This window comes from Drosophila serrata, unplaced genomic scaffold, assembly GCF_035046125.1.
Source record: "Drosophila serrata isolate PLE 108 unplaced genomic scaffold, ASM3504612v1 contig_275, whole genome shotgun sequence".
NCBI classification, from domain to species: domain Eukaryota; kingdom Metazoa; phylum Arthropoda; class Insecta; order Diptera; family Drosophilidae; genus Drosophila; species Drosophila serrata.
In genome coordinates, this window is record NW_028257173.1 from 1,657,239 (window position 1) to 1,684,921 (window position 27,683).

General features: G+C 38.1%; 2 protein-coding genes across 3 annotated transcripts; one reads left to right on the forward strand and one right to left on the reverse strand.

Moving 5' to 3' along the window:
• Window positions 1-743: 743 nt before the first annotated feature.
• LOC110184909 (microfibril-associated glycoprotein 4-like) lies at window positions 744-2,008 on the reverse strand. The gene is made up of 3 exons (XM_020953555.2): window positions 1,845-2,008; window positions 1,167-1,781; window positions 744-1,098 (listed from the first exon to the last, which is right to left on the reverse strand). Exons 1-3 carry the CDS (start codon window positions 1,973-1,975, stop codon window positions 972-974), a joined length of 873 nt encoding a protein of 290 aa, XP_020809214.2. The 5' UTR covers window positions 1,976-2,008; the 3' UTR covers window positions 744-971.
• An 11,829-nt stretch (window positions 2,009-13,837) lies between these two features.
• LOC110184925 (uncharacterized) lies at window positions 13,838-15,205 on the forward strand. 2 transcript variants are annotated; one of them, XM_020953572.2, is made up of 3 exons: window positions 14,004-14,462; window positions 14,563-14,805; window positions 14,944-15,205. In XM_020953572.2, the coding sequence occupies exons 1-3, from the start codon at window positions 14,310-14,312 to the stop codon at window positions 15,064-15,066; spliced, it is 519 nt and encodes a 172-aa protein (XP_020809231.2). In that variant the 5' UTR covers window positions 14,004-14,309; the 3' UTR covers window positions 15,067-15,205. The 2 variants fall into 2 exon arrangements, with proteins under 2 accessions (XP_020809230.2, XP_020809231.2); XM_020953571.2 differs by having other exon boundaries at window positions 13,838-14,462; window positions 14,563-15,205.
• Window positions 15,206-27,683: the final 12,478 nt, after the last annotated feature.

Consider the following 27,683-nt stretch of genomic DNA (forward strand, 5'->3'; position numbering starts at 1 on the left):
AGCACAGTCAAGGGGAATTTTCACGGATAAAAGGGGAATATTATTGCGGTACAAAAGCGAATTAATTTTTCATAAAAGGCGAACCACACGGTGGTTCATGGCCTGGTCCTGCTCCTGCGGTTTGTTGCTCACGCACGTACCTGGAAATCCATACACCACCAAGGGGTTTGTATATACTTGCAGGCACTTGAAGAAAAGTTTGCCACAATAGCAGCTATAAGAATTATTACTAAAGTTAAAAAGGTAAGTAAAATTTGTTTGCTTAAAAAAACTAAATAATTTTCATTGTTGAATTATTTTTTGGCTTACAAATTTGTTAAATATTTATTGTTTATATTTGTAGTATATATTTTCTTTCGCTGCACCGGCTGGGCGCAATTAATTTTCAATGTGCGCTTTATGCAGCTCCTTGCCGGATCCGGATTTTGCTCTTTCTCTCTCTGCGGCGGGAATGCGGCTGCCAAGGATCCCCAGTTGCGATGCGATGGCGAGTGCGGCGGGGCGTACTAATTGCCAAACAAAAAAAAAACTCAAAAAGGCGGCTAAAGAAATGCAGCAGCAGCCCTTCGAGTCCTGTGAGTCCTCGAACCGCCTCTTGATCGCATCGCTGGCTAATGTGATGTGTGCTTAATTTCCGCATTTCAGCTAATTGGCCTCCTTCGCCTGGATTTCGCTAATTACTTAATCATCAGCCTCAGTGACAGCCCCCAGGCTTATAAATAAGTGAAAAACACTCGAGTTGCTATAGTTTAAGATGCTTTTTAAAGTAAAAAATATGATGTGAACAGTAGTTTCAAATTTGGCAATGAAATAGTTTAAACAAATCTCAACAAACTGAAGAAAAAGCATAATAATATATGACATTATTGTGTTCTTGTTTCAAAAACCTAGCAAATTATAATGTTTTACAATGATTTATGTACTATTGTTTCAATAATCTAGCAAATGATAATGTTTTATAATGATTTATTTCAATGGCACTGCCTTTTAGGCCTTATCATCATTTGTGCACGTTTCAGAGAGTAGGTGTGCCCCTTGAATTGATACCAGTTTATGCCCTTTCCATGAGTGTTATCACCATACTTGCCCGCCAAGTTGCTAAAATTATATAAAATATAATTTATAAATTACGTGAATGAATATATATTAAAAATTCAGATACTAACCTGTGATGACAGGCATTATACCACCAGGCACTGCTGTAGTTAATGGCACAATTGGCCGTAGCATGTTTGTCATTATCCCGATCCTTGGTGGTGAACTTTTGACCCAAATGGGTGGCCAAGGCATCGCCGGCATTGCCCGAGTTATTGCCCAAGGACTCCAAAGCAAAACCATTCTCCTCCGATCCAATCCTGAAGTTGTCATACAGTTGATATCGTCTATCGCCATCATTATCCTCGAGAAGAACAAGCAGCTCTTGTTGCTCTGCTGTAGTTATGGCGTGCAGCTTATCCAGGCCCAAGAAGAACTCATTCTCCAGTTTGCCGAAGCCATTTTTGTAATCATTCCAATCCCGGAAAAAGTCCTCACTGCCATCAGTACGACGCAGGAATAAAGTCCAGCCGCCACCATGACTCAGTTGATCGCAGGCCACCACAAAGGGGTGTTTACTGTACTCGGGCACCACAATCACATTGATTTCACTGTGCTGTGTGAGAACCGAAGGTTCGGCGCAACTTTTGCCATACAGTTTTGTCTCCACGCCAGTTTTGCTCAAGCAACTATCCAGTTTCTCGGTCAAGTCATCCAATAGCTCACCATGTCGTTCCTGTTCGACACTGAAAATAAATATTTATTATTATTTTTTAAGTAAAGTAAACATAGTAATATTAAATCCCTACCGCACTGCAATCATCTGAGATCTTATTGATGCCGCATTACCGCATATTGTTGATATTTCACACACTTTTTCCGCATATATACATGCTAGAAAATTGATGACTAAGATTGAGAAAAAATTAAAGCCCGACATGACTAGTGAACAGATTGATTGCTCAGTTAAGACTAAGTTGAGATGCTTTTATACATCTCAATATACAACGAAACATCGGGAATTCCTTATCTCTCGCCAGTGAATTGTCGAGTGAATAGCATTTAAGCGATTATTTCAGTGATTCCCCTACAGAATGTTTACACTTGAATTTTGCCAGTAAAAACCCAAATAAGTACCTCACTTTATTATATATAGATTTTTGTATATGTCTTGAAGTGCTTTACCAATATGTTAATATGTAAAATTAACTTAAGAGGATGCAAAGTCAGTAATAATTGTTAAAACAAGAGCAACAATAATTAAGCTATAGCTTAAATCATATTAAATCAAAGTTATTATTAAAACAAACAATCTATGAATAAGATATTTTCTTCTGGGTTTTTCCTAGCTTTTTCCAAACATATTATTATCTAGTTTCCTCTGATTGTGGGACAAGTATTATTGTGGATTGCATTTGCATCCATCAAACTCGTTCGACTGTCAGTATTTCCTGGACATTGAGGCCTGTCCTGGTCTTGGTTCTGTTCTCCTGGTCCTGGTCCTGGGCTGGTTTTCTCGGTTGCAAAACTTAGTTACGAGCTCATCCGCAATCATCCAAGCCACTGCTGTCTGTCAAATTGAGCGCAAAAGCCTTGGCAGCCAGCTCAGGTGACATCAGTTCCGACTCGTTACAGTTTGAAGTTTACCGTGTGTGACAGGCCCGGGGTTTTGGTTTCATTCGGTTTGGTTTGGTTTCGTGGGCGGGACACCACAAAAAAAAGGAGGTTCACTCGAAAAGTTTTCTCTGAGGAGACAAGCAAAAACAAAAGAATTCATTGTACACGCGGCAAAAAAGATCTTTTCGAATTTTAAAATCTTCTACTTCTAAAGCTTTCTAAGATATAAGAAAATTTTATCTAAATCCAAATGTATACATTTTCTATAATATTTTTCCTTCTAAACATATTCCTTTTTTGACCAATTCGAGTGGGGATAAACAGAAATGGGTTGGGGCATAAATCGAAATATTATCAAGATGCCAGCTTGTCGCGTCGCAACTAAATTGTTTGCAAATTTCCCTCCGCAACTCCTTCGTTTCGACCCGGCGGCGCCTGATGGCCAAGAACAACGAAATAAGACGAGTGGCAGAAAATTGTGTAAACAAGTTTTACCTACCTTTTGGCCAAAATGTGTATCTCTGGGCCTAAACATTTTGCGAGATATGTACGGGTTGTATTTCATTTTACTTCAACACTTTCGGCACACACAAACACATAGTCTGAGAGTCGAGTGCCTTTGGGGTCCAACTTTGGGCATAATAAATAACATAAAAATGAAGCGAATTCAACCTCAAAGTTCAATTCAAATAACCACTCAATAGATCTGGAGGCTACTGCTCCTGGGAACTCCTGGGACTCGCCTTCCATGTGCATACGAAATGGCCGCCGGCTGGCTGGAATAGACGATGAATTTAAATATGGCCAAATTGAGTATTGGGCACGTAATAAAAAAAAGAAAAAAAGGGCCAAGAAAGGCGGTCGGACAGCCGGGACGACCGTTATGTATGGCATCGTAAATAAACCCTTTTTTACTTAATCCAAATTCGTCCCCGGGGAACAATTTGTTACACAATTTAAAAGAAACAAAGGACGAGAAAAGGCGAAGCACTGCTGGCTCTGGCTCCGAGCAGGCATTTAGATTTTTGGTCCAAGTCCAAGCTGTGTCCTTTGCCAGGACCCGGGTCAGTTGTGCATACATTGTCCCTGTCCGAGCTGCAATATTTTCGCTATAAAATATTTATATTTCCCTCGCTCCGTAATAGGGTTTTAAACTTCCATATTTCGAATGCATATTTGATGTTTGTTTAGACACGGCGAATATGCAGGGCAATAAAAGAATCCAACGGAAGATATGAGAATGAAACGAACAAGATTTTGAATTGCTTTACTAGCCGCGGGGTTTCTAGTACATATCCAGTTGCTGATTTTAGTTTTTAACAGAATGTTTTAAGCTCATAGTATATGAGAAGGTATCTTTAAACCAAAGTGAAGAAAGTAAAGAAATTGTAAATGATTTTTTTGAGACTTAATACTTATAAAGAAAGATAAGCTTGTACTTAAATCAATCAAATTATTTTGTTAAACTATTTATCATTTATTTTTAAAATAAATATTAATTGATTTTAATATTGAAAACTGCTAATATAGATGCATAGAAAGTTAATAAAGAAATAACAATGATTGGAATACGAATAGAGGTAAACTCAAGCTCAAATTTTGTACATATTCCACCGATTACCAATTTTCCCTTCAATTTCCCCCTAAGCCGAACTTTATCATCGAAATGAGCTTTGAACCCAATCAACTGGGCCGTAGATCCTTTGTATCCTGCCCAAGTCAAAACAATAACAAACTCAAAGGGCAGCTGCAGAAAGGCCAAAAAGCGGCGCCAAGTTTACCCCAAAAATTAGCGGAAACGGAAGCCAATCAGCTGGCAGCGGAAACCGCATTGTGCCGCAGCACTTCAATTCCGTGGCTTCGATTATGATGAGGCTCTGGCCACCATCCTTAGCGGGATCTGGCTGGTACTCTGCGGTCAGAGCCGAAAATAATGGCCAAGAGCCAAATTACGTTTCCGCCATTTGGTGCCGGGGCAGCTCTCGCTTGACCGGAAATTGTGAAAAATCAACTCGGTTGAAGGGCAGCCGCACAGTGGGAAAACCCCATATCCTGCAAGTCGGGATTTTGTGTGTGTACGGCGAACTGACTTCACAAGTAGAATTACCGCGTAACGAGGAAATTTCAATATAAGTAAGAGAATAGAATGCTGAACATTGAATGCGAAGACAGAATACTCTGCTTTTAGACATATAGATATTCTACTACATGCAATCGGGAAACACCCCTTGGCTGAGTATTATAAAACTTAAAGAAAATATATTTTAAACAAATTTGTTCCCAATGAAAGCCCTCAAGGAGTTGATGGTTGTTTCCCCCCCGAAAAATAGAGGCAGTCGGCGGAAATGTAAAACGCCCGGCATCTGGCAAATGTCTGCGAATTTTATAATGAAATTCCACAGCGTTTAATTATGCCCCGAGCAGTTAGTTGCTGCCTCTCTTATCTGACAATGGAATTTGAACTCTACTTTTGCCCGAAGTGTTCAGCTTTCCATGAAATGTATAAAATTATTACAACAAAATGCCAGAAGACGCACTAAATCGAATTTGAAAAATCCATTCACAAACCATGTGGATGGGGCAATCTGGCTAGCAGGCATTTTTCCAGCAAATTCAATTATGTAAATGTTGTAATAAACATTAAATAATTTAATAGCATTTCCGTAATGTGATGAAATTCATTAAACCCTGTAGGTTTTAAAACAAATTAATTTCAGTTTAAGCGGCTTAAGTGATAGAAATTCAGTTGAAAAAAGCTGAAGTAAATGATAGCTCAGTTATTAATTAATTTCAAGTTTGAAGTATTATAAATATTTGTCTAAAAAGTATGTAACATAAATTGAAGATATTTTATCTATAACTCAACCATTAAGATAATACTATATTATGGTTCATATTTTGAGACTGTTCTCATTCCATTTTAAATCAGAAAATGTATTTGGATGAATATATATGTATATCATACCTTATCTGTTTTATCAATCGACCCTTTTGAGGGGCAAATAACATACAAGTTGCCTTAAATTCCACCGTTTAAGGCTAACTCAAATATCCCTTGTTAACATGTTCGGCCTGGCCTCCCCACTCGATATCCATCCAGCATACTACATAGTTTTTACCCTTATCTTTACCGTTACGTGAGCGCACGTATGCGCATTCGTTAGCCTTAACTAAGGCCGCGTGCAAATCCCTCGCAGACCATAAATTATACACGGAAAATTTGGGGAAAAATCTGAAAAGCCCGCATCGCCTGAGGGTCGCAATGAACGTGAGGGTTTCGAGCAAAAGTGTCGCACTAAAAAGCGGCAACTGTTGCTGATGCATTCGATAATTAAATACGGCAAAACAAGATGTCGACAATTTTGGGGATTTGAATAAACACGCTAAAGCTATTTAACTTTGTTTTCCGAGTCCCGCCTGACCCACATCGGTCGCCGGTTTTCCGCTTTTCCATCATCCGCCTCCATTTGCTTAGCTTTACACGCAGGGAAATTTCCTAATCCAGGAATCCCAGGAATTAATCCTAAATTTTAGAGCTTTATTGAACATATTTTCTAATTGACTAATGAATACATATTCTCTTATTTTTAATATATTTTTTTTTTAACTAAAATGTATTTTCAATAACAACTAACTTAGTTTGCTTTATTTTGAACATTAACTGTTGGGAATTGTTCTATAAATTTTAATCTTTTTACTTTAGAAATATATATATTTAAAATTCCTTGAAAATATGACAACTTTTATATGGAATGTCTGAATTTCGGGTTTGATTTTCCTTCAAGTGCAAATTTTCCGCGCACGCAAAACTCAAAGCAAGCAAAGCAGCATTAACTGTTGGGAATTATTCTAAAAAAATTGAATCTTTTTATTAAACTTATTAATTAATAAATCTATATTAATAATTCTCTGAAAATACAACAACTTGTATATGGAATGTCTTAATTTCGGGTTTGATTTTCTTTCAAGTGCACATTTTCCGCGCACGCAAAACTCAAAGCAAGCAAAGTTGAGGCGCCGCGGCGGAGACTCTGTGAAATTAAATAAGTTGGGGCAACCGCTAACGAGAAAGGTGTCTGGCACTAGGAATTAATGCGGCGGTTATGCGAAGCCCCCGGGCCAGGATGCCTGACTGCCTCGCCTGCCTGGGCTGCCAGGATGCGGAGGTGGGCTTTTGTGGCGGTTCGGTGGTTCCATGGCTCGGCGGTTGGGTGGCAACGCGTAAAATTGCAGAGCACATGTGTCGGGGGCTTAATCTGTTTAGGCAACACGAGAAGCGCCTGCCGACAACTTGGTCTAAAACTTCAGGTAGCACTAACTTCACCTGGCAGTCCGCAAAGAGAGGAGTCACAGGATATAATGCACTTTAACGTTGGAGCTGAGGAAGAACCAAAACCGAACAGCTGGCAACGCAGGACTCGCTTCCTGCCGACACTTCTTCTTCCTCTGCGAGTCCTGTGAGTCGTTAAAAATATTTAGTTGCAGTCTTTTGTTTATTGCAGCTGCTTCTGTTGCTGGCAGGAAATTTATTTTCGATGTCAATTTGTGCAATTTGTGGTGCAAATTTAATTGCAATTCTTGGCCCAGGCATCAAATTTCAAAACAAGTAGCCAAAAACATTTTACAAACTATAGACCATTGTAGCTTCCAGCAAGACCACAAGGCAATTGCAGAGGCCTTAATTAATACGCAATATTGGAAATTACCATTTCATTCAAAAGCAAAAAAAAAACATTTTTCTGGCTAACCACAAATAGTTGGATGTGTGCGAAATTGCCAACACTTTCATTTGTGGTTTCAAATATGAGACAAAAAATAGAAATTTCCTCTTTATCATTTGCCACAATTTAGCTATTGAATGAGACATAAATTTGAAAGGGAAAAGAAACTTAATACGGCTATAATAATATTCCCATTGGAGATACAGAGTTTTTCTTAAATATTCCCATTGGAGATACAGAGTTTTTCTTAAATACCTCTCTACATATTAAATTCTATAAAGGACCAGAGCTCTCAAAACGATTGTGGAAAATATTTGTTTTCCATTAGCCATTGTGACATCTTTTGATTTAATTACCGCCCCGGACTTAAGTCACTGGAATTGATTCTGAATTTATTACTGAACCTGAAACCTGGTCTGGTGAGAATTATGGGGGCAGGACATAATAAGTTTGCCGGCAGCAGTTTTCATTTCGCATTCTTGCTTACCTCTCTCCCTATCTGGTCAGGTGCAAAATTAATATTCGTTATCAGAACGTAAGCCTGGTGCATGTGACAAATAATGCCGACTGATTTACTACACAAAACACCGTCGAAATGGCCAAAGGGCAGGCTTAGCAGGGAGCAAACTGCCAGGTGCAGTGCAGCTGCAGTGGCCAGGGATGGCCAGGACATGGACACGACGCCGCCATCGCAGCAGGACATTCACAGCCAAATGCGATTACCGGAAGGAGCAAATTTCAATTTATGTGAGCGACCTGACGCAAAAGTAAGCCGGCGCAAAATGTCCAGCATTTTCGCCAGCATGATTAGTTAATTAAAACGTCAGCTTTCAGGTTGAAATGAACTGTGTTTGTTTTGCCTTTTGGGCTTTTGGTCCTGACATTTATTAATTTCGAATAACATTTGATAATGACAACGACACTTTTGTCCCATCCAGGTGACTTCGATAAGTCTGTGACACCGAATTTAATTGCTTAATTGAAGATGTCCGCAAGGGTAGAATCTTCGTTTTCATATCATTTCGTTCGCTTTCACAATTTTCGATTTACATAATAAGTCTCTAATCTAAATTAAAATCAACGAGTGGCCGCCATTTGCATTAATTAAGTGACTGCTGGCCAGGAGCCAGGAGTATTGATTGGGATCGTTTCTTTTTCTCCGCTTTTGCGAGCATCAACGCTGTCATCATCATTCCGGATCCAGAATATTCCCTTACGACAAGTCCATTTCGTGTTTCGCTTCGAGCATTGTCAGCGCCCTTTAATGGTTCAGGTAATAAACATAAAAACTAATTTCCCCCAAAAAAAGCCAAGAATGTTAATCAAAAGATTGTCCTGGTAGATTGCGGCGAAATAACAACAAAACAGCCAGGCCAGGACACTGCACCCCAAAGGATGTCCATGTTCATGTGCTACCAGAAAGTGGTTTCGGTTTCGGTTTTTGGTTCGGGCCTGGCTCTGGTCCTGGTACTGGAGCTCTGCGGTTTCTATTTTGTGGTAATTTCCGTTTATGTTTTTGAATTTTTTACCCACGACTGCGCAAACACAACCGACTGCTGATGATGGTCGCTTTTTGAGCTCGTTCTTCGTTGGATGTTTGTTCCGAGGCTCGCAATGTTTTTACGGTTGTCTCCAATGCTCCTCCTCGTATTTGTTTTTATGGAATTAAAAAATTCCTGTCCGGAAAGGGACCTTAATTAAGCGGGGTCACCGAGGTGAACGTAGAAGTCATTCTAGCTAAATGATTATTTTGCAAATGGAAATGGGTTTTTTAAAGTCGCGTTAAAGTGTAAGTTTGGTGATCGGAGTATCAATATTATTTTATTTTATTTTGCATTTATTTTTCAGTTAGTAATACAGTGGAGATTCACCAAGCTTTGGTTAAACTAAAATTAAATTAATGAAAATATTTACAAAAGTCAAAGCAGCCTTTTTATATTATATGTACAATTATAGAAAGAAGGGTACTGTAAAGATTTTATACTGAACTTTAATTTATCACTCTAAATATAATATAATTCTTGTTAGTTCAACTGATTTTCCTATCTAGAAATTAAGCCCTTTAAAATCACTTTTTGTATTTAAAAAAGCTCTTTATTTATTTTAACCTGTAACATTTTTTTTAACTACATGCCTCTGACAATTGTTTTATTGTTTCCATCGATTGAAGTTGTTTAAAATGTAAATGGTAAAAGCATTGCTCTGATAAGCACCACATTTGGCACCTGGGGAGAGGGGCAAAAAAATAGCCAATATTAAAAGTATTATTCTTTCGCCGTCGCTGTGCATATTGTGCAATAATAATACAAAAAAAAGAAGGCAAGCCGGAGAACAAAGCGGCAATGCTTTCAACTGTAATGATAAATGAACGCAAACTCCGGACATAAATCAACAGATGGGGGCGCCTCCGTGTGGCCGGCGAGTGTGGCACCTCCGATGCCGTTGATGGGATAAGCCCAACTTCGGCCGCGAACTAACTACAGCCATAGTCCCCCCTCCCCCCTCCCCCCTCCCCCCTGAGCACAGTACAGGGAGCACCCCTTTTGGATGATTTAAGCCCGAATGCCTCCGCGACCCCAAAATGTGTTGTGGGAAATATGCATAAAAGGAACACGGCAAAGCACAGAGGAGCACACAGCGCGTTCCGTTGTTGTCTGCGGTATACGCGTACAATATTTTTAATTTTTCACATTTTTTTCAACAAATGAAAAAAGGAGAAACCGGAGCCAAAGGTGCAACCCAGCCCCAGCCCCAGCCCCAGTCTCAGTCCCAATCCCAATCCAGATCCCGATTCCGCAGAGAGACACCTATGGAGCGCGAAAGACCGCCCGGAGGCAAATGGCGCAGCCACAGCAATGGCACCCATGTGGGTCACACACACACTCATACACACACAAACACACTTGGCCACAACACAACACCCATAACACCACCCAGGACGAACACCCAAACGCAACCCAACCCCACCGCCACCACATCCATATGCATTCGCATTCAGACCTTGCCGCTTCGAGTTGAAACATTTTTTATAAAATTTACCCAGCGTCTCTTGGGTATGATGGGATTTATATTAACGAGAGTAGAGGGAGAGAAAGAGAGAGGGAGAGAAAGAGAGAGGGAGAGACAGAGAGGGAGAATGCGAGAGGGAAAAGAAAAGAAAGCAAGAGATGGGGAGAGATTGGGAGAAAGCGAGAGGGAAAAGAAAAGAAAGCAAGAGGTGGGGAGAGATGGGAAAAAATTGGGAGAGAGAGAGAGAGAGAGAGAGAGGAAGAGAGGGAGAATAAAGAAAGCAAGAGATGGGGAGAGATTTGGAGAAAGAGAAAGAAATGAATAGTCATAGAAATATGTTAGGTAAAAGTTTAATTGAAATCTAGTGAAATTATGATTATAAGGATATACAAATTATTTTCTTTTATAGCTTTGTTTAAATTCCTGATTATACTTTTCAAACAATCTTAAACTATTTGTTTTAATTTTTATAAATATTATTTAAAATATTATATTAATAATTATAAGAAGTAAACATAGTTCAAAGCTCTTAACTGTTTCGAATAATACCCTTAATGCTTATATGAAGTACATAATTGTTCCTAAAAACATATCTGAACGAATCCCAGAGTACCCATTCGTCGAATCATTTTCAGTTTAAACATTTCACTTGTTTCGAAATTGCATTGTGAATAATGTAGTGTTAATTCTCGAGAGTGCCATGTTCCCTGTTTTATGGGTTTAATGCTTTTGTTTATTGGTCTGCTGTTGCGTCAAGTAAGGTTTCGGCTTCGGCTCCGACTCTGGCTCTGGCTCAGGCTTCAACTGGACTTCGCTGCTGGGCAGGATGTGGCAGGATATGGCAGGACATGTGGGACACAGAGAGAAAGGGATTCGGATTCGCCGTTGCTGCTGCTGACATGCGATAAGAAAGCGCGCATTGTTTGGCCCGCTGGCTTTGTGCCCGGTAAGTTGTCCTGGCCCTTTGGCTGCTTGGACAGCTGACACGGTTAACAAATTAAATTTGCATTCCACTGGCCAACGCCCCAGACCAGAATGGGAATGACTATTTATTGCCATAAATAATCCCAGCTAGGCGGTATCATAAATATCCAAAATAGATATTGTCTCTAATGTCAACACCTCACGAATTCCCGAGAGTTCTATTTTGCGGGTGTGCCTCGTGGCTCATCAGTATATATTTTCTATTTCTGATGGAATTGAATTGATGTCGCCAACAAACATTTTAATCGATTCTTTATCGCCTTTCAGCACGAACACTTTCGGTTCGGTATGCATAAATTAAGGTCGTAATGGACAATCAATAATTATGATTGACAATATGGTCGCCATCGCAATTTCATTAATTGATGGCCTGACACATACATTTCATCTCATCGGAGTTTCAAGTCTGGCAATTGGAATGCGTTTATTTGATTTTGCTGGCATCATGACGATAAATACAATTTTAATTCATTTTTTCGCGTTACCCTGCAGTTGTCATTCTGTGAAAATGGTTTGGAAAAGATTTGTGGTCCAAATGATTGGAAAAATGAATAAAGAGTTGTGTTAAATATTTGGTTTTAAAGAAAAAACAGTTTCTTTATGATTTATTATTATGATTTTTATTAAATCATATTTTATTTGACTTAAAGTTCATAGACTTAAGCAGTAAAGAATTTAATTCCTACTGGCTTAAAATTCATACATTTGCCATTATATAAAACGATTATTATTATTTTTAGGACGGTAAACAGTCATTTGATGTTCCCATTTAATTTCAAGTTGCCTTTCAGTATAGTTAACTGCTCGATAATAATGGGCAGAGTTGGGCACACACATACCGTTTTCCGTATAAACAATTTTAATAATTTCGTTTTATGAAAATTGTGCTCGGGTTAAATGATTCGCGACGAATGTGTGTGTGTGTGAGGAAAAAGGAAAAGTCGTAGCGTTTAATGTTTTTCACGGCGAACCTGTTCGCATGATTGCCTGCCACCTATCCCGGCATTGTGCGTCTTTGTTGGACGTGTCCTTTAACCTCTGCCAGCTCGGATTTCAATCATTTTGAGGGGCGGATACCAGGCGCTGCCCTTTGACCCACGCCCTGAAACTGGACGCAATCCAATCAGCAAAAGTCGCTGCTGCAAATCTCTTTTAAATGAGCCACTAATTGCAAACTGAAAGATAATACACAAAGAACCAGCACCATCCCCATAGCCAGTTGCAAACTAATCAAGGGCCCCCCACTCACAGAAAAAAAAAGAAAAGAGCCATAGTTAAAGGAGCAATTATCGCAGAGATAGGAAGAACGAGTTTTTTGTTTTGCGGCAAGTTTCGGGGATAACTTTGGCTGCTGACTGTGTTTTGTGAGGCACGTTTATCAGTCGGTAAGTTTTCCTCGACTGCCTTTCCTTCGCCTTTGTTAACTTTCCGCCTTACTAATGTCCATCAGAGATATAGGGCCCCAAAACTTTTATTTTGTAAGCAACGTTCTGGAATCTAGCTTAGCTTTTAAAAAGTTACCAGCACATGTGCCCGACATGTGTATTTACATAGTTCTAATCAGGATGGGGATCCCAGCTCCACTGGATTTCGAGTGCACATGTCTGGCCAGAAACTTCTCTTCCAACAACTTGTTTTGGTTAATCAAAAAAATATGCTAGATTAACAAACTTTGGCAGCTTACAGGGGAGTGGCAATGGGGGAGAGAGAGTGTGAAAATGTAATGATAAATAAGGAAAAAGTAGTCCTAATGGCATCATTAAAGGAGACACTTGCCAAGGATTTCTCAGAGGGGAGCTTCAACAGCTTGGAAGTGTTAAGCGTTCTTTGAGTACAAAGTTTTATGATATATATTATGTTTGAGCTAAGGATAATTAAATTTATTTTAGTATTTGTTCAGTAGAGCTTCTTCAGAAGAAAGAAGCCCAATATTTCATATTAATTAGTATTAGGAAAAGAGCATCATCTCCTCTTTATTTAACTATTATTATTTTAAGTAAACATTGCATATATTTTTATATTTATGTAATTTAATGAGGTATTTGCATATTGACTTTATAACTTATTGCTTTCATTTTGTTTCTTTTCAAAAAATGTCACTTCATCTCCCTCCATTTTTCCCCCAATTAATGAAATATTTTTGTTTGTGATACAAATGTTGAAGTTTTCCATGGCCACATTAATTAATTAACTATTTCACTGTTTGCTTAAATAGTTGGGTCGTCGTGGTTATCGCTCGAATTCCGCCAATCATTAGCTCTGTGCTGTATAAAAACCTATTGGTAAACGCATTTCGCACTTTTATATGCCAGCTCTTAATAAATTTAATTAAAGCGAGATCCCTTTTAATAAAATTCAACGAAATCAGTTCCTGAAAATTAAATTTAAGCCACACACACACACACACAGAGTAAAAGAAGAAAAAAAATATAAAATGATAAAATGTTAAATTTAATTTGATTTATTTGCAGAGCTCGCTTTGAAGTCGTATTCGAAAATGAAAGGGGCTCGAGGGGTGCACCAGATTGTGTATGATGAGATTATTTGAATTACCTTTGCAATCAAATTGACACCACATAGACGTCCTGGACTGACGGGGACAGACAGTTGGACAGGAAACTGACAGCGTCAACCGAAGGGGTGCTTACATACCATTCCATTCCTCGTCCTGCATCAGGATTGGATGGCGGAAGTTACAGGCATCCCTTCCAGAGAGACCCAGTGTCCTGACCAAGTGTCACTCGGAATGCTTTGCATTATTCAGTCGAGAGCACGTTCAAATTAAATTTTCACTAATGTTAGAGCAGGCTTCCCTGAGCAGGCTGGTAATTGAATGTAATAGAAATTCAAGGCACTTGACATTAGCAAATGTCACGAGAGCACATCTGCACATCACCGGAAATAGTTACAATATAATAATATTTAGGAAATAGTCTATGGAAAATGGAGAACAACCTGGAGGGTGGCTCGGATTTGTTCAGTTTGAAGGAGAACATCAAACAGGATGCCAAGCCCAAGAAGCTTCCAAATGTCCTGGCTGAAAATGTGTTTAAAATCGAAAAGATTAGCCTGATGCCTCAGTTTTTTCCACCACAGGTAGGAGTTTCGATCCAATTGCACCCATAACTTTTTATCTTTGAATATTTATAAGAGTACAATTTAAAGACATATTTCTCTGTATTATTCCTATCGCCAGGCCTATCGCTACAAGGACATCTACTCAAACCGCAAGGATCAATTAATCCAAAGATGTATTGAGCAGGAGCGCAAGCAGCGCGAATTTCACAGCCGTCCTATGCCCAATTTCCGGCAGGTACACGAGCGCCAGGCCATGCGGATTGTGGAGCATCGCATTACCATGCCAGTGACCCCCAATGTGCTCCGGAATTCCCAGGAGATGGAGCTCAAGCGACGCCAAAAGGAGGCCCAACCCATTTCGGTTAGTAGTCGTCAGCCTTTAAGGCTTGCAAATCGTCAGGCGGCAAGCTCCAAGGTGAAGGTGGAACCATTCAACCTTGTTGTCGAGCAGCGTGTCCAGCAGCGACGAGTCTTTAATATCCAAAACTCCCATATGCAGGAGATGAAGCGTCGGGAGCTGGAGGAGCAGCGCCGGCAGGTGGAACGGGAGGCTTACCAAAGGCAGCGCCAGTTCACCACATTTCGGGCGCGACCCAATCCATTTGCAGGCACCGCACGTTGACCGGCGGAGGAGATGCCCTTCCTTCTTCCTTAATATCTTTCTTTTCGTTTCTTTATTTGGATTTTTCCTCGCAAATTTGTTTTATTTTGTTGGCGGTTTTTTTTTTCGAAGAAATTAAATTGCTATAATCACCAGCAAACAGCCACAAACACAAGCTCACAAAGGAGGTTACAATTGGGGTTGATTTAATAGCAGTACTTAAGTAATTTTGTAAATATTAAAAGAAAGGATACAAAATATAGAAAATATTGGAAATTAATTTATAATAGAAACTAAAATTAAAGTTAAGGGGTCTTTAAACATTTATGCAAGTGTAACTGGTTTAAATATATGTTTAAAGAACATTGATTGAACAGAGATGATGATCAACTGTTAATATAAATCGATTTGAAATTGAATTTAACATGAAATTCAGAAACATCAGTTTCCCGCTTTTCTTAAAATTTTCTTTTAAACTTATAGATTAAATTAAGATTGCATTGCTAAATCCATCACCACAGGTGTAGGTGTAGCTTCCGCACATTCAATTTGTTCATTTAAAATGGCTTAGGTCGGCGGCTCCATCAATCAAGTGGCCCTGCCCCAGTCCACCTATGAGGATGTGGAGGTATGTAGGTAGAATACATATCCATATATAGATATACATATATGGGGATCGGATCCAATTCAATCTGCAGCGGAGGGCAACGCCCACGTGCTCCTCAACAAACAATTTGTTGTAAGTGTATCAATTGGTGAGCCTGCAGGGGAATGTGGATGGTGTGTGTGAGTGTGTGCGTGGGTACAGCACATAATCAAAAGCACAAATACTAAAACAAGCACTCAAACTGTCAAAGCGATGATTGATAGTGTTGACATTCGCTTTTTGGCTCCAGCCATCAGCCATCAGCCGTGGGATCGGACTTTTTGTGCATTGAGCTCCTGTTAATGGGACGTTTTTGGCGGTGGCGGCCTCGTCCTTTCAAAAAGGATTCCTTTTCACAGTACCCCCCTATCCCCATAATATTCACCATCAGATCATCTATCCTTGTGTGTGTGCCTGCCTCACTCTCTCTATATGTGTGAATGATGAATTGCATTGCACATGTTTATCGAGGAGCTATACCTGAAGGAGGTATTTATTGCAGGGCTGCCGAGCAGGTTTAAAGGTTAGCATCCATCACCTGAACTCGGTTCGAGTTGCAAATTAAATGCAATTAAACTGTTACAAGTTACAAGCTGCCGGCAGAAGGCTCTGATTGAGGGCAATGCTAGTCTCGGTTACTTGGATCCAGTGATATGATATTAATGCTACTCACTTTATAGAGCATTTTAGAAAATTATAGTGTCTTGGTCTATCGGTTTTAAATAAGCATAGGTATCTTAAATCATATATATATTTGTATATATTTACGAAGCAAGCTTACATAATTATTTCTAAATGTTATAGTTAAATTTTCTTGATATTAGGTTCCAGCAAATACACTCTTTTTTATACTTATACTCTTTTATACTTAATATTCTAAACATTGAAGAATTCTTTTTAATAAATTAATAGTAAATTAAATCTGAAAACTTGAATTCTATATAGAAAAAATCTTAAATATTAAATAATTATATATATTATATTTACGCTTTTTATGAGTTAACAACTTGCCACTGTTTATTTACATCTCTTTTAAGATTGACTGTTTTACATTTGTCTGTTGTGTCGTTAACACAACCACCCCAGTTTTAGCAGTCTGTAAAGTAAGGTCAAGGGGCAAACTGTTCTAACGGTTAACAGCGCCAAAATGGGGTGCAAACAGACATTGCTGTAGACAACATGGTTGTGTCGCTGTTACAGTAGCTTTAGCATAATGTTTTGAAATAACGGTCGACTAAATGTTCCAAGGGATTTACAGAAAATGTTGACTAGTTACAGAATATGTTACAAAATGTAAGCACTGCAAAGCGATACAGTAATAATAAAATATAAAAAATATGGTAATAATAAGAATAGCACAATAATTCTTTGTTCAAAAATAAAACTAGTATTTAATGCATATATGCGTATTGAATGTTTACTTTTTTAGACATATTAGTTATATGAGAAAAGAAGTAAACAAGAAAAATTCTTATATTTTACTCCTATATTTAAGTAATTAAGACTCCAAGCTTACTTTTACAACTTTTTTCAATAGGGTTTCATATTCTTTGCTTCACAGTAAAGAAGAGTCCAAAGATTAGATGGTAAACTTCTTAAGAAAGCTCCCAAAGCCATACCCGAAAAGTGCTTCTGATACTAAAAATCTTACCCTTTTCCGGTTTAATGACGGCAACTTCGCTAAGCTTTTCTCTGCCGGGATTAGTCGCTAAGCAGCCGCTACTTGTGTACCTTTTAAGTTAGTACTTATATTTGCCCGTCAAGTTAGTGGCTATATTTGTGTTAAGCATAAGGTGACAAGCACCGTCGGAGCACATAAAATGTGTGTCTTGCATTTTGGATTTTCGTCGACGGATGTCGCCTGTCGCCCGTCGGATTTTTGATGCAAAAAGTCCATGAAGTGGCGAACTTTATATGAGCCAGCAGGAGCAGCAGAGCGAACAGAAGCTATTGCTATTCAACGCGGAACAATGTGCCGAATTTGATGGGCGCCGTATATATATGTATATGACTTGTGCCTTGTCTTCTTTAATATTTTTTATTTTGTTTGGCTTTTGCTGAGGCAGAGCTCCTTGCGGTTAAATGAGACGCCCGGAGAAAAAGTATCCGGATGCTCGCATCTTGCGGAGCGCGGAATTTAATAACGTGCTGATGCATGCAAAATAACGCATAAAAACGTAAAACTGCACGCGAAAGAAAAACGTAAACAAAACACGCATACCGTATATTGCGTATACGTAATACGTATACGTACCCGCAAAAGTGAAGAACGCAAAAAAAAGTGAGGAGCGTGAGGTGCGCGCGGTAGTTGAGCTGCAAGCGCCTCGGTAAAAAACAATTTTCGCAGTCAATTTTCTTTTATGAGCAGAAAATATTTCACAGTGAAAATATTATATGAATATTGGCAACCGACAGCCGACGGCGGTTTCGGCCTCTGACTTCTCAAGGGCTCAGATTGGGGGCGTGGCATGATTCGGTAACAAAAATATATATATATAATATTGTGCGGCCCCCCAAACACTTTAATTGTAATGGAAAACAGGTTGAGGGGTTTCTCTTTCCTTTGTTGAATTTGTTCCTTTTTATATGTAACAAAAAGTTGGATTAATATTTCAGTTCATTAAAAAGAGCATAGTTTTGCACATTTTAAGCACAGTGTAATATTTTAAATATTTTATTTTATGCTCATATTTTAATTAAATATATGTTTTCCCAACAGCTTTACATTTTATACTTTTTATAAAGGTCTGATACTTTTTTTGAGCTTCATAGAACTAAAAATATTATCACTTTTTGTGCAGCTTTTAAATTGAAAGAAAACATGTTTTTTTTTTATCAAATTTAATAAATAACAAACTTTATTTTCTAGCTTATGATATTTAGTAGTGATACGATTTATTAAGTTTTTCTGAAATGGTTAGTGGATAATCTATATTTATTTTTTCGAAATTTATCCTATATATATCTTGATGGATTTGATTGCAAAAAATATGATTGAATCACAACACGAAAAAAGGATCAGGAAATTAAACAGGGGGAATAATAAAAGTGAAGTATTAAATCTGGACGTCTTCAATGAGGCTCATAAAAAGAAACAAAGGCGACTTGTACTGAAAGGAATAAGAATACCAGACGCACACCAATTGCTGCAGAAAGTCAAAGTCATTAAAAAGTAATGTCATCGTCAACGTTCCTTGGTTCCAGGACCCTCAAATTCCCATTCCCCTGCGCATTTTACGCAGAAACCCGTGACGCTTAGTCGTCGTTTCAACTCCTTCGGAGGTCCATTAATGATGGATGACGACTCGGCTTGCCTAGAACCCGGAGGAGCCCCAAGCTCACCCCGAAAATGATTTGATGAAAACATTTGAAATTTTTATCGGGTGCAAATTTATGCAGAACTGTTGATGTCATCGCCGTTGCGTTGGCCGCAGAAAAATGATGACGATGCCGTTGTGACGTTGAAAGATGAAGGCGCATTACCTTCTGCTCATTGCTGATGTGCCCCTGGCTTTCCATTTTCCTCCACCCACAATTTTTCCACCCTTCGAAGTGAGGGCGACAAGGCGCTTCTTGTTTTTCACAGTGTGTGCTCTTGGCAAGGGGCCGATAAGAAGTTTGTGTCCTTGTTCTTTTTATGGGATTTAATTTTGATTAACATTCGTGCACTTAAAATTTGTAACAAATGACTTTGAAATTGATTGGAAGCTGGCATTCTTTATTTTTATATGCACCATAAACCGTTTCACAGATGAATAAACTGAAGAACGGCATTGTCCTGGCGTATGTGAAGAGAGAGAGCCTTTAAAGTTGGTTCATTGCCATGTAAAATGTTATTTACCAGGCTATAGGTGTTAAAAACGTTAAAAATTAAAGTACCAATTCATTTAATTACTTGTAAAAGTAACTCTACATGTTGTTCTGTAGGCAATATTCAACTAAAGTGTTTCACTGTTGCATATTTCACAAATTTACTGCAACTGCAAATATGTACCATTTAAAAACGCAAAATAAGCCATACAAAAAGTATGTTTCATATTTTGAATAATGGAATAAATTGTATGAACAGTTGCATAACAAGGATGCAGTTCGACTTAAAAATGTATTTCTGGGGTAAAACTGGCAAAGAATATTTTTAGAAAACTATTTGGACAGGTATTAAATGGATATTTTGGTTTTAAATTTCTTTAAAACTATTACAAGGATGGAATGTTGTGTTCTATTATATCTCCGGAGATAGCTTGTGTTTTTTATTGTATAAAAAGATAGTATACCTTTCCGCATTTAACGATTGTATATTTTTCTCAAATTTGTATATATTTTCTTCATTTTATCCATATACTTTTTTTGTGGATTTTATATTTCTGCTCAAAGTTAGTGCTTCGTTTGCGACTCCTGGTTTATTATTGTCCATACACCTTGGCGAACTTTTTATTGTGTCGCATCTATTGCATAAACTTTAAGCAAATTGCAAATGAAAGTTCTGGGATTTTACATGACAGTTTATGGGTTTGAAATGCCAATGTATACCGGGGCATAAGTACTGCGTTGTATAAGGTACAGAATGGTATATATATGTACATACATATATATGCTTATATGGTCATGTGGCGGTAATATGAAAGTTTTTGCTTTTTTATGCGTCTGCTTTTCCCGTGGGAGGAAGTAGCTGCCGCTGCCTCTGCCACTGTCGATGTGGCATCAAGTTTTATTGCCGGCGGAAAGGGGGACAAGGGGATGCGACTGCCGCGGTGGTTACAGGGTGGCTGCCACATTAGAGCACTGACTCTGGTGGCACGGTGGCACGGTGGCACGTGCACTCCCACAGGTGACGATGGCCTCGTTTATGAACAAACAGCAAAATGTTGTCAACATTTCAAATTTATTTGTTCAATATACAAAACGCACACAGATGCCACCGACATGTGTATGTGGAGGATTCCTACATATGTCCTTGTTGTCACTGTTCCGCCTGTGCGTGGGTGTGTGTGTGTGTGTGAGTGTGTGCGTGTTATTAAATTAAACACAGAGCTACCATCAGTGGGCCAAAAGCATTCATTAGCCACGTTTACTGCACCCGTGGCGACCTCCATTCGGTCTGATGAGTTTTTTCCTTTTTCTGTGTTGTTTTGTTTTTATTTCAGCAAGGGAAACTTTCTGTGTTTGCTTTTTCTATGTACCCAGGTTTTTCGGGGAGGTCCTGTGGCATCTATTTTGAGTCCTTAATATTTTTGGAGTTGTTTGAAATTCATGTTAGGTATTACAATTATTGTAGTTTGGGTTTCAGAATCCTGACAAACGGTGAAATAAGGTATTAATTTTTATAAAATATTCTGAAGCTGTCTTAAAACATAAAATTTGTATAATCATTTAAGTTTTCAAACAGAATTTTGAATATATTGTTCATTTCTGTATTTATCAGGGAGGTAATTTAAATTATTTATGGATTTAATTTAATTGGTGATCCAAAAGATTCTTTAGTAAACCATATACAATTATTTAAAAGACCCATTAACTTTTGACCTTCCAAAAGATTAAATATTTCTTCTAGTCAACCTATTTCCTTTTTAATTTTAAAACTTTATTAAACGCTTAAATCTAGTTTTGAATATTTTATATAATTAAAGATTAAACATTAACTTATTAACTTTTACATTAATAAATGGATTTTATATATTATAAGCGTGTATAACATATATTTATATTTATTTCCTTTACATTGTTTTTTAAAGAGATTTAATATGGCTTTGACTCACACTTTCCATTATATTTGTACCATAAATAAATAATAAATACCCAAATAAAATTAATACATTTCTCCTCTTAAGGGTATCCAAGATACGACTTTTCTCGACTTCTCTTGGACTTTGTGAATTTTTTTGTATATTACTTTGTCTATTTGCTTAGCATTGTTGTTCCTACTTTCTACTCCTGCGCCTGGTCTCATTTTTGTTGGCGTTGCTCTTGGTGTTATTATTGCTGCTGTTGTGGCTGCTGGTGTCGCTGACGCTTCGTGACTTTGTGAATGTTAGATTTTAATATTTCGTCCTTGCGTCCTGCGCCCATTTTTGGTCCTCTAAAGCGTCACGATGACGGCTACGTGCGCCTGTTCGCACACTGAAATGATTATTGCACACCATTTTGGGAAAATGGTGGAGGACCCGGAGGTCCTCCACATGGCAAAACGTAGAGCAGCACCAGAGAACCCATTGGCATTTAAATGTAAACATATAACATAGAGAAAAAGCAACTACTACAACGGCTGCAGTTAAATGAGATTCGGGGCCAGGCAAACGCATTAATTCTAATTAACTTTCTGCGGTCGTCTGCGTCTAAAACCCAAAGAGGTCCCTGTTACCGCACTCGCTTTATGAGCACTTTTTGGGATCCATACCGCCCCGGGTCCGAATTGCGTAGCAAATGAAGTGCAGGCAATAAAAAGGCGACAAAGGCAAATGGCTAACCGGCGAACTGCCGTCGCTCCTCGGCCTCCTTACTGCGTTCCGTGCGTTGAGCCATGAAAATGGAAATGAAAATTTATACGCTCCTGCGGCGAGGGAAAACGGGGGCAGGCGGGACTTTGGCTACCCAGCTTGCCCGTGATTAAAACACCTGCGCCGACAGCTGTCGGGGCTGTAGAGAGCACACACACGTTCAAGAAAATAGTACTAAATACATACATAATTTAAATTCAAAACATATGGTAAAAAAACTGTGGTAGTTAAGTATTGAAAATATCAGTTTTAAAACACAAATTAAATGTAAAAACATTTTGGGTCGTCAGCTCTTTTGATAAATAATAAAACCGAGTTAAAAATTAGCTTCTTTCTTAAAAAAAAATACTAAAATCAATATACTCATATTAGTTTTAGATTAATTTAACAAATTTCTATAATGATTACCCCGTCTGTATATATGTATATAGTCACTTGGCCCGCAGCATTGGTAACTGAAGTTGGCCAGAATAACTCCCTTGATTGTCTCTGGCAGCTGGATGGGCGATCATAGCTTTTCATTTCTCTTGGCTAATGAAACGTCATGTTATTTATGGCCAGGATGCGCTCTAATGCAAAAGCATTTCTTCTCATTTAGGCCTTGGCCAGATGACCAACGAGGGACAGATTTTCCGGCAAACAGGACCAAGTGCTCTCATGTGCTCTATTTAGGGATTTTGTGTTTATTGTAGTGATAATGTTAGAGTTAATGTTGAAAAAATATGAAAATAGATAAACTATGATAAATAATAATATAATTATAATAATATTAAAATCCAAATACCGAAAAATAATAATAGTCCCACATGTCGTATACTTAATAATTTCAATACACAGAAAAAGCTATATTTCGCTTTTAAAAATATTATAAACAAGAAAGAAAGCTAACTTCGGCACGCCGAAGTTTATATACCCTTGCAGATAGAACTTCTATGAATAAAAAACCATACAATACAAATTATATATCTTTGTGTTAAAAAACAATGAAGTAATACCTGCTTTCATTTCATTCACCTATACATATTATATTTACAGTTTTACATTTACTGATTTGCATTTTTCCTCCACATCAAACGATCGTTTGTATGGCACCTATATGATATAGTCGTCCGATTTTCATGAAATTTACCACAAAATTTAAGACTTAAATTAAATGCCTATACCTAAAATTTGATGAAAATCAGTTGAAAACTGAAAAGGTTATAAATTTAATTGTATTAATTTCTCGATCGTTCCTATGGGAGCTATATGATATAGTAGTCCGATTTTCATAAAATTTTACACAAAATTGTAGAATAATATGAAATTTGATCAAATTCTATTGAAAACTGAAAAAGTTAAAAATTTTTTTGTACAAATTTTCCGATCATTCCTATGGCAGCTATATGATATAGTCGTCCGATCCGGCCCGTTCCGACATATATACGAGTGAGAGTATATAGAAGGCTAACTACAAAGTTTCATTCAGATAGCTTCAAAACTGAGAGACTAGTTTGCGTAGAAACGGACAGACGGACAGACGGACATGGCTAGATCGACTCGGCTGTTGATCCTGATCAAGAATATATATACTTTATATAGTCGGAGGTGCCTCCTTCACTGCGTTGCAAACTTCTGACTGAAATTATAATACCCTGCAAGGGTATAAAAATATGATAATATACTTTGAGTTATGAAATTGAACAATATACAAATAATACTTAAAATAGTATTAAAAATTATTAAACAAAACAACATAATCGTTCAACAGGTCGTATACTTAATATAGAGTTATTCCAAGGAAAATGTTATATTTGTCAGTTTGAATATTTAAATGAAATATAACATAATAATAAAATTAACGTAAACTATCATAACTTCCCCTCCAACCCAAAAAAGCCTTCTCTTAAACCAATATATAGATAAAAATGAAAATAGTAACGACCCGCAATGAACTATAAATTTCTTAAGCACATAATTCATTCAACTATCCCAGAAAGCTAAACAAGCAAAAACGCTGAACTAGAACTGAGCCATTTGACACGCTGTTCAATTTGTCTTAAAAATCAGTGCTCAGGACCCTAAATTTCCCCTATAGAAAACCGACAAGAAGCGATCCAGACATATTGCTCACTTGTCACTTCAGTGAATGCGCCTCAGCTTGGGATTGGGGTCGGAGATTGGGGCTTAGAATCCTTGGGTTTGCACAGAGTTCGGGGTCCAGGGACCTCTGGCAAACCCAAACGTGTGCGGCATTGATAAATTTCTGGGCGTGATGGCAAAGGACCTTCGAGGCGAGCCAAATGACTTCCAGCGGTCACGCCATTAAGAATGCTAATGTGTCTATTCAATGCGAATTTTATGCAAATGGCAAGGTTAAAAGCAAAATAAGAGCCGCGCTCTGGTAATGCGATAAAAAATTTGACACATCATCACTTTTCAATAAAATCAACAAATTTTATTTAAGTCACCCCCAGAGGATGCGCCTCGCTGGCTCCTCCTTGCCCCTCGCCCTCGAAACTTTTTCGCCCTCGTCCTTTTCTTTGCATTTCCCACAAGTTCTTTTTTTTTGATTCACAAAAGCGAAAGCCAGGAAGGATGTGGATTGCCGGGGGGAAGAGCGTAGGGAGTGGGGCGAAAATGCCATTTTCTTTGGAATGGGAATGAGTGCTGGAAGTGGCATTGTAAGCTTATCCATTTTGGCCATACGGTTTTTGCCATGTTTCCCTGACTGTGCGCCTTGGCCCTCACTCCTCACTGCCCACTCTGCCTTTGTTGGCTTTGGCCTTTTCTTTTGGCTTTTTGCTTTTGTCCAACTGCCGGCCATTGTCCTGGCCACGGAAGTAGCCAGTGGCCGGTAGGCATTGGGTCTTTCAGACTCTGCATCGGCATTGGGATCAGCAGCATCTCAGCATTTTAGCTGGAATTTGAAAATACTTTGCATTTGGAAAATTCGAAATCCGGTTATGTTGCTAATTTCTCTCTGGCCCTCTTTCGGCTTTGCTCTGGTTAACTGGTCTCGATTACAAGTTGGTTAGGGGAAAAGGAGGAGGAGGAAGCTCTCAGCTAGCTTAGCCCCGACTGTCAATCAAGTGATTGATGGCACTGACGATTGAGCCGCCAGCAAAACGGATTGGATTCAGTTGGTATATGCATTTGTGGGCGAACAGTCTCACCACATTTCCTCTTCATTTTCCGCAGCCTGTCAGCTGCTGCTGCGTTTTCTGCAGTTGGAAAAGTGCGGCAGCTCAATTACACAATTCCAGGCAATTTGCAAAAAATAATTTATGCTCTAGAAAATTCATTAGAAAATCGTTTTAAAAGTGTAATAATTTCTTATTTGGAAATAATATAACAATACAAATCCGTACCATTTTCCATTAAGTTTATTGTGCAATAATATTTTTAAACTTTAGTTTTGTGTGTTTATTGGCTGCTGCTGCTCACTCGACATTTGAATAGCCTAATCTAAGATATTTACTTTATGAGCAATTTAGGGGCGTTATATTAAAAGCTGTGTAAATACTATTAACGCCTCATTCACGAACGGGTGCCAAAAACATTTACGTTTATGTTCATTGCTAAATTGCCCTTGTTTTAATTGCCCGCGATGGCCTGCCCTTGTCCTTGCAGCCCCTTTTTGCAGAAATTTGTTTCACCTTTCGTGTAAACATCGCGTGCAATTATTTACCCTTCGCCCGCCCTGCCAATGTCCCGAAAAAATTCCATTCAATTGAACAAAACGAAGCGCTTATCAAAAACATTAAGTTTCCCGGGCAGAAGCCGCGACAGCAGCGAAAACAACAAAACAATTAAGATGGGGACCCAGATTCTACAAGGGTTGACGCTAGAGGGGCTCTTCGGGTTAGTTTTTCACGGGTAATTCGGAAAATTCCCCCCGAAATTAAAAAGAGAAATGGAGTATAAAATCAAAGAAGAGGTACGGAATCTAAAAAATATACACGGTCTTAAAGTCTTAAGAATTTTACTAAGTTTTCAGTATGTGTTTTTAGGGCGGAAATAAATTTTTAAAAAATCGTAAGCTAAAATAGTAAAGAATATTTGTTCGGAGCAGACCGCTAGTGCATAATTATGAGCGCATAGGTGTATGGCTACACCTGCTGGGCTTTTAGCTCTTCTCTTTTCTTATCTATTTCTCACTCTCTTCTTCTTCAGTCGCCTTATCTTTTAAGCTACGCTACATTGTAATTATATGTATTGAAGCCAAGCGTTCGATATGTTGTTGCAGCTCCGACTAGAGAACAAAAAACAAGAAAATAAATTCGGAATATAATCAACCTATTCGTGCGTTAGTTATTATTGCTCAAGGGTGGCAATGTATTAATTTTAGTTAGAAGCTATTTAAGGAAGGAGTCATTTAAGACCCTATAAATCATATATATTCTTGATCAGCATTAAAAACCAAGTCGATCTAGCTATGTCTGGGTAAAATTAAATTTTTAAAAAATTGTTGAAGTTTTATAGGGTTAAAATCGTTATAATTAAAAAAAAAAATTGAAAAAAATTTTAATTTTTATAAAGAATAAATTGAGTATCCAGATTTATTAAACTAGTAACAACATATATAGAAAAGCTTTCCGAATTGAAATTAATGCTTTTTTGGCTTAGTTATGAGTTTGTTTTAACTTTGCTTTGTAAATGTAAAAATATCAATAAATATCGCTTCCAATAAAGTCATAATCGATCTTCAATTTGATCCTAAAACTCAATTGCAACTGTAACGGTATATTTAATAATATAAAAGTAATATTTTCTTTCTTGTTCTAAATTTAATTGCTTTTGTTTAAGCATTCAAGCCTTGAAAACATAATTCCAGAGTGGCTTCCTGTCATATAAAAGCATTCATTCATTTGTGTTTCATTCTCATACAAAATGTCATGTAGATTAATATATGAATTCTCCATCACCCTCATGTCTAAATTTTTTGTTTGAAATATCCTCGACTAGAATAAATATTAAATTCCTTTAGCAATCCTTTTCCACACCATATCAGGCATCAACGTCGGCTTCATTAAAAGAAAGGATCTCTCTCTCTGTGCCAAACAAAAAATGAACAAAAAAAAGGGGAAAATGTGACGGCAATTTAATTAAAAACTTATGAATGAGTGAACAAAAAAGTTTGCTCATCCTTAGACCTCAAGATGTTTTTATCGTTGTTGTTTCCGCAAATGGAGTGCCTCACACACCCATATATACACTCACTGACTCCCAACCATTTCCACTGAAAGTTTGTGAGTAGTGTTTGGGTGCTGGCTTTGGCCAGATGCAGATCAGCATACGAAGTTGAGTTTTCATAGCGTAAAAATATAATTGGAGGAATTTAAAAAGTTTTTGTTTTAGTTTCGGGCTCTGCTCGTCAAAGGACCCTCTTTTTTCTGAAGCCTGAAGTGCTGCCTGCCAGCTGGATAGAGGGAGACCTTCTTTTATAATCTGCGGGAAATCCAATTGCCAAATCGATTTCGAAGTTTTCGTATTTGGCCAGCGCTCAAGAATGTATT

What these genes read in the sequence shown, in the direction of transcription:
- LOC110184909 (XM_020953555.2), bottom strand. Translation starts at nt 1,975, where the DNA reads ATGTCGGGCTTTAATTTTTTCTCAATCTTAGTCATCAATTTTCTAGCA. An exon ending in TCTCAGATGATTGCAGTGCG is followed by an intron (nt 1,782 to 1,844) that starts GTAGGGATTTAA and finishes ATTTATTTTCAG; the next exon opens with TGTCGAACAGGAACGACATG. An exon ending in TATAATGCCTGTCATCACAG is followed by an intron (nt 1,099 to 1,166) that starts GTTAGTATCTGA and finishes ATATAATTTTAG; the next exon opens with CAACTTGGCGGGCAAGTATG.
- LOC110184925 (XM_020953571.2), top strand. Translation starts at nt 14,310, where the DNA reads ATGGAGAACAACCTGGAGGGTGGCTCGGATTTGTTCAGTTTGAAGGAG. An exon ending in CTCAGTTTTTTCCACCACAG is followed by an intron (nt 14,463 to 14,562) that starts GTAGGAGTTTCG and finishes TCCTATCGCCAG; the next exon opens with GCCTATCGCTACAAGGACAT.